We start from the raw sequence: 10,090 nt of genomic DNA on the forward strand, positions 1-10,090 counted from the left end.
AATTTCCGAATCTTAAGGAAATGGAGTTTTTCGAATTCTCCTTATTCCTTTGATATTACTTGAACGTTTTATATTTGATTTCAAAGATGAGAACTCGATTTCTCTTGTACTTTAAAACCCCACTTTTGAGCCTTAATTCGCAAGTAATTTAGACTCATTTTAGTGAAATTTTCTAGAATTGTACAAGCGTGCAATCTTTCTTGATAATTGGGCTTTATAAGTAATTGTTCACTATTAATTGCTCAGGCTCGCACGAGGACCTTCAAGAGGATCCTACGGTAGACGCTTGAACTTCAAGTAACAATTCTCCTTGGTTGACTTGGTGAGTGTCAAGTGCATGACTACTTGAATTCCTGTGGGCTTGATACATGTTTACTTGTTATTCATGACTTGAGATTTTGAAAATGGAGTCGAGTGTGTATTTTATCGCACTCGTTTTCATTTGAAATAAATAACTCATGATTAACTTGCTTGACATGAAATAAATGACCTGCTGGACATCACCTGAATGCTTGAATACATCAAATGCTTGCTTGACCTAAAATAGTATGCTATGGCTGCATACGTCGCTGGAGTAAATCTCCTCGACACTCAAATGCACATGGGGGACGCCCAAATTCATAGGCTGACCTTGGAACTCGAGTCGGCATGTGTTTGGTCGGGAACCTCGGTGAGCCATGAGAATCACATGATAAGCTTGATTTATTGGAGAGATCTTGCTTGGCATACTCGTTGAGTATCGCCTCATAAATGACGTGCGGGCCCGGTTGTGGTATGTACAGTGGACGAACATGAGAGTAAGTGGAGATCTATGGATTGGAAATACCGACCCGGTTGACGGAGAGTCATCGCGGGAAGGTATACGAATGACCCTGACAAAGCAAGTGGAACTTAGCTCCTGAGAGCTATCATATCCTTGAATTGTTTCTGTTTACATTTCATTAGAATTGACAATTACTTGTACTTTATTATGTGACTTGTTAATTGGGCTGATTACTTGGACTATGTGCTTGCATTTGTGTCCTTGGCCTTACGAGCGTTTTGCTTACCCTGTAGATTTGTTTTCCTTAACCGGATTGGGCATGGAATGATGCTTGGAGGAACTCTTTTGATGCATTTTTGGCTTAGTGTTTCTAATATATTTTGGGCTAGACCTCTTATTGGTTGTACTATTGGGAACTTAATGTATGATTTGGATATTTGATGTACCTAGATGTTATATATTTTGGGTATTGATGTAACTTTTGGGAATTTAATGTAATGATTGGATAAGCGTTATATATATATTGTTAAGTTTGGAAGTTTTCCGCACTTTTTTACTTATCTAGTTTTTTTGAATAGTTTTACATTAAATTTGAACGGAAATTGCTTGAGTCCTGACGAGAGTTGGGCAGGCGTCCCGCGGATACCCTCTGGTTCGCCTTAGGGAGAAGTGGGGGCGTCACAGAATCAAAATTTGTACCCAACTATCATAACTTTGTAACTAACTATTTTTTTTTATAGCATATCATTAGATCATACAATACCATTACTCATTAAAATAGATGATCATTTTTTTCATTTTTCGCTGTTTATAAGTTAGTTAAGTCAATAGTTTTCATAGGCCTGTTTAACTTCTCATCATCAACTCACAAATTTTCATGATCTAGAACTTATATTGACTTTTTAATATTAGATTGAGACAACAGAAATTGCTAACCTGTATTCTGTGTCTTGTTGCAATTTACAACAGAAAAATACCATATGTTGTTTTTTATACTCCTTTCTTTCTCTTGCAAAGTCAAAATAAATACCATCACAACCACGAAATCAGGTGCTGTATTTTTCAACCTTCATTCTCTCTTGCATTCTTCCTTAATTTTCTTTTTTGGACGAGATGCATTCTTTTTATTTTGCAATCCAGTACTGATTTGATATGTTTGTCACTAATGTCATTCAATAAATGGCACCAAATTGGTGTAGAATTGGTAATACAATATATAAGCAATTGGTGTCATTTGTCTAATAGCTATTAGGAGCTTTCTGATGGTACTTTTAATCGTTAATCAAGTTTAACTAATTTATTGTGCCATAAGTACTAATTGTTATATATTAGCCTTTGCATACTTCAAAATCTTATGGGTATAACAATAAATTCATCTCATGTGATGTAAAGAGGTGGGTTCAAAATTCTACTATAGAAGGTTAGTGTAATTTTGAAATCCTTAGGGGAGGTAAGTGAAATATTCAGAATCTCAGGGGAGGTTTTTTGAATTATCCCTTATTTAAAGTCGTTATATTGGACTTTTCACTATTCATCTTAATGAAGAGAAAAATCCCCGACTAAACTACCTCTTTTGGGGCTATTTCATTTGCTAAGTAAGTCTTTAAGTGCTACCCATTCACCTTAAAAGGCTCATTTTTACCATTTGTTATCTTTACCGTTCCATAGAAAAATAGTTTTGTCAGTTCAAATGGACTGGAACACCTAGATTTTAGTTTATCTAGAAAATAATCTAAGGCGTAAATTATACAATAACACCTTTCCTTTTTGGCAAATTTTAGTAAGTGCTATTATATTTCAGTAGTGAGAAAGCGAGGCCATTTGATAATCAACAAAGAATCTCTATCCATATAGTAAAAACTAATACTCGCTCAAACAAAGATTGAAAAAATCAACTTGGTAAATAGAACACAAAGAGCAGTCAACTCGAATTCTTTTTTCTAATTCTAAAATCAAAATATGGCAGTCAACTCTAATTCTTCCTTCTAATTTTAAAATCAAAATATCACACCAGACCACTGTTAAAATAACATATAAGAGACTATAGATGTCTCATATCCTTAAATGCAACTCTTTCATAGATGGTCAACTGATAATCGTCATTCAATTGATTTGCCAATTCAAAATTTAGTTCTCCCATAGATGGTAAATTGGCTGTCGAATTGTTGATTGCATCCCGATATCTTTTAAGCATATTCTCCTCGACTACATGAACTTGAAAATATCTAAGAAATGCAAGTTAAGAGGACCGAGTATCTATGTAATATAGAGAAATAATCACTGGTGTTGATTTTATCTTTTTCTATTCTTCCTTCCACTCTTTATTTTCTTGTTTAACTCCTCCTTTAACTGCATATTTTTCTACCTCCGCTTCTCTTTTGGATAATCAAAGATTATGTCACAAATGGATTTAGGCTTAATCTTTTAGTCCAATCTCTCTAATAGGTTGAGTATGTATCCAACACAGGTATCCGACCCGATTGAGGTCTAACCATTAACAACATGTAGATACAAGTTGGAAAAGCCAGCCTCTCTACATGACTGAATAGGAACAGATGATAGTACGTTCCTTCATTCGCATAGTTCTTCTACAAGTAAAAATTATCGCTCTCGACAGCTAACAATGACTTAGTCGGTAACAAAGAATCAAACATTCGTTGGCGGCATATGCTGTCATTAGTCCTCACTGTCTCATTCCATTTTGTTCTATCCATGATTCTGTGATAGTATTTTACAAGCAAATGCCTAACCTCCTCCCTCTTCTTGATTAAAAAAATGTGTTTAGCAATCATATCATCGTGTTCAATCTTTTTTTTATCCAGTTATTGAAAACAAGTTAAGACTCCGCGTATTTTCTCGGTAATCTAGGGCAATAGCACATCATAGGCATCATATATTCATTCTCATTTAGCTGCAATGTACGAGTCTAGGCTATGATTGATTCTCTCCATGATGATTCTATATTTTTCCTTCCCATTCTCACATTCCATGGCTGTACCCATCACACGCAGAAAACACCTTCCTCTTTTCGTTGCAACTTCGACTGTCGCATCAAAATCAGTCTTAACTGAAACATCGATGATGGAACAGGGAATCTCTCGATCGATGGAATCGCCCCTAAAGAAGCCATGGTGAAGCTACTCTTCAACGTTAAACTGTTGAATCTTATATTAGATGCCGGTTGCAGGTCTAAACATTAGCAAAGTAGGAGAGTAAAAGAGAAGGCTCGAAAACAATGAAAATGAGGGAATTGGACAAAAGGTATAGTAGGAGAATATTAGGGTTTGGAAGTCTTAAGTTTGGAGGAGGAGATGATTATGCTTTGGAAAGGAGACATGAGCCGTCATAGAGAAACGGGAAATGTGAAGGGAAAAAGACGGCATGGAACAAGAGAAAAAGTTTAGGGTTTTAGGACTCTTGATGCTTACATAAGTATATTAAATAACCATCGTAGTATCTACAATAATACCTTTTGTCCAGTTTCAAATTCTTTAGGAAGGATGCCTGTCATGCTAAATTTCACCTTTTCCTTATATATTTTGACATTCTTATACGAAGTCAACTGAAGTTCTTCCAATTCACTTGATTCAAGCAAGCTCTTCTCACTTGTAAGACAAAAATCTATATTAATAGCTTTTATAGTCTAATCTGCTTTATGTCCAATTTCAACAGGTAGATCGCATGCCTTTCTATAAATTAGTCGATAGGACAACATTTCCAATGAAGTCTTAAATACCATCCTATAGTCTTATAATGTATCATCTAACTTTTCATCCAATCCTGCCTCGACTTGTTCACCATTTTTTCTAGGATAAGTTTGAGTTCCCGGTTAGCCAACTCCATTTGACCATTCACTTGCAGGTGATAAGGAAGTGAAATCTTATACCTGCAACCATATTTAAACAAAGTGTCAAATGATTTATTACAAAAATGCTTACCTTTGTCACTTTTAATTGTCGTTGAGATTCTAAACTTACAAAATATATTCCTTTTAAGAAATTCAATTACATCTTTTGCATCATTAATAGGCAATACAATAGCTTCTACCTTTTTCGACATATTATCAATTGGTATAAGAATGTACTTATTATTATAGGAATTAGGAAAGGTCCCATAAAATCTATACTCCACATATAAAATAATTCAACTTTCATAAAAATAGTTAAAGGCCTTTTATTTTTCTTAGAAATATTGTTAGTTCTTTGACACTTATGGCATTTGATAAAATTTCTAATATTTTGGTGTATAGTTGGCCAATAAAAACCTGATTACCATACTTTCGTCACTATTTTTGATGTACTAAAATGTCCTCCCATTTCAAAGCAGTGACAATACAATAAAATACTATATATCTCTTCTTGCAGTACATACCTTCTTATCATGCCAATAGGATAATGTTTGAAGAAAAATGACTCCTGGCAAAAATAATGTTTGGCATCATGAAAAAATTTCTTCCTTTGGTGGTTGTTTAAATTTCCTGGAATGACTTTACTAACTACAAAGTTAATCAAATCGGCATACCATCTTCATTTTCTTCAAAATTAGAAAAATTGGCATCACTTGATTCACTACTAACCACTAACATCATATTATGATCTGCATCAACCTTGTTGTCACTGTCAAGCATATGTTTTTATGTCACTGTCAAGGTTAGTAACCACTCTTTTAGAAGTATGATCGAAACATAAATTCTGTTGAGTGTTTTGAACATTTTTGTCAGTATTGATATTTGATAGGGTACATTTTAGTGGGGTATTTTGGGCATTATTGCACAATTAATTGACTAAATATTTTTATTAATTGGGTGGATTCTACTGATATTTTGTTTTGGTGCTAACTGCAGGAATTGGTACCAAAAAGAGCTTGAAATCGAAATTTAGAAGATTCGTCGAACGGGAGCCATTTCAAGTACTGGGGTCCGCTCGAGAAGTTGAAGAAACTTAATTGTAATAGATATTATTTTATTCTATTTTTGGAGGGAGGCTTGTTATTTTATTTTGGGAAAAAAAAGGAAAAACACAACTGCCTGGAACTTCGGTCGACAACAGAGGCGAGAGTTAGTTTTCTTCGGCTGGCTTAGGTTTTTAGGGAGGCTATGCGTTTAAAAGGGAGATTGGCCGCAGCTTTGAAGGGGGAATGAGCAGAGACAAGAGCCACCATTCTTGACTTCTGTACTTTTCTTTCCATCTTTTGTGGACTTGAAAACTCAAATTCTAAGTTTGGTTGACCGAAATTGGAAGAACAAAAGAAGCAATTGAAACCTTTCTCTCGTATGTTTGTTTTGTGAGGGACCAATATGGGCCACCATTGTTGACCATTTGGCACTTACTTTACTCTTTCATTTTGACCGAATTAATGGAGAGAGCATCAGACAATTTCTTTGCTTGGTGAGAAACAACTGCAGATCGATTCCTCTCGCTCTTTTCTAACTCTCTCGGTTGACCGATTCCCAACGCAAGAATTGGCGGCCCTTGTCAACTACGTTCGCATGGCCTGTTCACTAATGGGGAACTAAACCTCTATTTCTAGTCAAGGGAGCAACTGATGAATTGGTTCAACTAATACTGTGAGATCTAAATCATTCTTTATTATTTTTCTCATTTATTGATACTTATATGTTCCTGGCTTTTAATCGCTATAGCCTTGTGTATGATTGGTTAGTGCGCAATAATTAATTATTCATATAGGCTATTTTGCTAAATATGGGTAATTGAATCCGTAATTGTTCGTTACCTCTGTGTTAGTAGCAACTGGCGTAATTGGCTTTATGTCAGGGGAACATATGATCTATCTTAAATAAACCCTCGTAGCGTGTTTGTTAGTTAGGATTGGGCATTTCTAATTATTAATGCAATCTAGAAATTAAATCCTACGGTCGTACCTAGGGTTGTTTTTGGGTTAGAGAAATAGCTAACGGTCGTACCTTAGCTGTCGAGAAATTAAGGAAAGGTTGGTTGTTTATCGCGTGCATGACAACTATAACTAATCTGTTGATAAATGTTGGAATTATTTCTGCATCAATGATCAGTGCATGAACCATTTCTGAAGTGTACCCTTGGCTAGAGCTTCTCTTAATTATTTCTTTAAATTAATTATTCTCTGCAGTTACTTTATTCTTAGCATTTAATCGTGAAAACCCCCCATTTGTCTTGATTCGAAAAGGAATAAATTTCTCTCCAGTCCCTGAGGAGACGACCCTGCTTACCACTGTCTACTAGTTAGTGAATTCAGTTAAATAATTAATTCAGGTATATCGGATTAAGTAAACTCTTCGGGAACAGGGTGAATCAAGTAACCCATTGCACACCTAGGGTCCCTGCTCCAGTACTCGAATTAATTATTGACTGCTTTAGGTGGTAGTTAGGTTTTATTTATTATTATTGCACAGGTTCGGCACCTGTCAATTTTTGGCGCCGTTGCCGGGGACTGGCATCTGAATTATTTGTTTCTTTTTGAATTCAGCCTTTTATTTTGTTTTATTTTATTTTATTTTTCTTGATATTTTTGCTAGTTTATGCCCAGTTCTTCTCGCACAGGTGAATTGATATACGAACCTGAGGTTGAGAAGGCAGCACGTAGGCGAAGGCAAGAGACCAAGAGACGAAAAGAAGGGCACTTATCTTCTGCAAACGAGTCAGTAGAAGATGAATTTAGCATGGCCAACACCCAGACATTAAGGGAGCTGGCTACCCCGAAGCTGACTCATCAGCCCTTGTGCATCACTTTCCCAACTCTGTCTGAGAATACCTCCTTCGAGCTGAAATCGGGATTGATTCAGCTCTTACCTTCGTTTTATGGTCTTTTTGGTGAAGAACCTCACAAACACGTCAAGGAGTTCGAAGTGGTTTGCTCTAGCATGAAACCTCCTGGGGTCACTGAGGAGCAAATAAGACTTAGAGCTTTCTCCTTCTCTCTCAAGGATGCAGCGAAGGATTGGCTATACTACCTACCTGCAGGTAGTATCACCACGTGGGCACAATTGAAAAAGAAATTCCTAGAAAAGTTTTTCCCCGCATCCCGGGTTGCGAGTTTGAGGAAGGAGATATGCAGCATCAAGCAGTACTCCGGGGAGTCCTTGTACGACTATTAGGAAAGGTTCAACAAGTTGTGCACTAGATGCCCACAGCATCAAATTAGTGAACAATTGTTGATCCAGTACTTCTATGAAGGGCTCCAGTCAATTGACAGGAGTATTATTGACGTTGCGAGCGGAGGAGCCCTGGCGAATAAGACAGCGAAGGAAGCATGGGACCTGATCGAAGCCATGGCAGAGAACTCCCAACAATTTGTCTTCCGTGAGAGCAACCCTACCCGTAGAGTCAACGAGGTAGAGACTTCATCCATACAGCAGCAACTGTCAGAGTTGACGTCTGCTTTCAGGCAATTAACCATGAGAGACACGCCGCGAGCTAGAGTTTGTGGCATCTGCACTAGCATGGACCACTGCACGGACACGTGCCCCCTTTTGCAAGAGGACGGGGCAGAACAGGTAAACATGGCCGGAGGCGTGCCCGCACCCCGCAGGCAGTATGACCCGTATTCCAACACATACAACCCCGATTGGAGAGACCATCCTAATTTCAGTTATGGGAACCGACCGCAAAATTCACTCTCAAATCGTCCACCAGGGTTTCAGCAACCATGGCAACCGAAACCGCAACCTTCATCCTCCAACGCAGGAAGTTCCTTGGAAGATATTGTCAAGAGTCTGGCTACGACTACCGCCCAGATCCAGCAAGAGACTAGACAGCTCCAGCAGGAGACCAGGTCATTGACCACGAATATGGCTCAACTCCAGCAAGAAACTAGAGTTTTAACCATGAGCACCACTCAGTTCCAGCAGGACACCAGAGCAGGCATGAAAGATATGGATGCTCGAATAAGCCAATTGGCAACTGCCATCAATCCCCTGGAGTCCCACGCTCATGGAAAATTGCCATCTCAACCTGAGAAAAATCCTAGAAATGTAAGTGCCATGACGCTGAGGAGTGGTAAGGAACTGGAAGGGCCTAAAGTGGAAAATTCAAAAAGCAAAAGTGAGGAGGAGAAAGAAAAGGAAATCGAAGAGGAAGGACACATTCGCGAAGACCCTAAGGTAACATCTATTCCTACAATCCCTATTAAATCTAATCTAGCTCCTTTTCCTTGCAGGTTGGAAAAGACAAAGAGGGCAGAAAGGGAAAAAGAAGTCCTGGATGTGTTCCGCAAAGTTCAAGTAAACATCCCACTATTGGATGTGATTAAGCAGGTACCCAAATACGCAAAGTTCTTGAAAGACTTGTGCGTTAACAAAAGAAAGCTAAGGGGTGATGAAAGAGTGATGGTAGGAGAGAATGTATCAGCTGTACTTCAAAGGAAACTTCCACCCAAATGCGGGGATCCAGGTATGTTTACTATTCCCTGTAAGATTGGACATTCTAGTATCAAAAATGCCATGATAGATTTAGGGGCTTCTATTAATGTGATGCCTAAGTCAATCTATAATTCCCTAAATTTAGGACCATTAAAAGAAACGGAGATAATAATTCAATTGGCTGATCGTACATGTGCTTACCCGGATGGGATAATTGAGGATGTTTTAGTGCAAGTAGATGGATTAATTTTTCCTGCTGATTTTTATGTGCTTTACATGGATGATAGAAGTGCCCCAAATCCATCACCCATTATATTAGGAAGACCATTTTTGAGTACTGCCCAGACTAAAATTGATATTAGTAAGGGTACTCTCACGATGAAATTTGATGGAGAAATAGTCCACTTTAATATCTTTGATACAAAGAAACATCCTGTTAACTTTCAGTCTGTATATGCTATTTATGCCACTAATCCCTCTGTACAAGAATTTTCTAAGTTTGCTGGTAGGGGTAAATTCAAGGTTGCTGCGAACAAGTCCTATAGGATGAAAGCAGTTTATGAGGTGAAAATGGAGAGAAAATTTAGGAAAAAGGGTGCACTCAATGGCCACGTGGATCCCGGAGGAAGGCCACCAATTACAAGGAAAATTCAATTACATCCAGACTAAAGAGTGGTGCAATGTCTAGCCAAAGACATTAAAGAAAGGCGCTACTTGGGAGGCAATCTAAGACTTTGTTTCAGTTTTCATACATTTTTGAAGTTTTAGTTAAGTGTTAGTGTCAATTAATAGTTTGATTTTTTGTGGCAGGAAATTGGCAGTTAGACGTGCCCACGTTAAGTGGTCACGTCTGAGGAAAAGGGTTGGAAGGTGACGGTCAGAAGACTCTGTAGCAATTAAGCGTGCCCACGCTAGGTGGTCAGGCTAAAGGATCAAGAATTTTCGTCGGATGGTCAAAAGACTAGGGGCAGTTA

The 10,090-nt window shown here is 37.8% G+C and overlaps 1 protein-coding gene across 1 annotated transcript; it reads left to right on the forward strand.

Moving 5' to 3' along the window:
* The first annotated feature begins 7,277 nt into the window (after positions 1–7,277).
* On the forward strand, positions 7,278–9,785 carry LOC113737372 (uncharacterized). Its single transcript, XM_027264618.1, has 4 exons — positions 7,278–7,840; positions 7,952–8,858; positions 9,012–9,147; positions 9,262–9,785. The coding sequence occupies exons 1-4, from the start codon at positions 7,278–7,280 to the stop codon at positions 9,783–9,785; spliced, it is 2,130 nt and encodes a 709-aa protein (XP_027120419.1).
* Positions 9,786–10,090: the final 305 nt, after the last annotated feature.

Source organism: Coffea arabica, chromosome 1e (assembly GCF_036785885.1).
Source record: "Coffea arabica cultivar ET-39 chromosome 1e, Coffea Arabica ET-39 HiFi, whole genome shotgun sequence".
In the NCBI taxonomy this organism is placed as follows: Eukaryota; Viridiplantae; Streptophyta; class Magnoliopsida; order Gentianales; family Rubiaceae; genus Coffea; species Coffea arabica.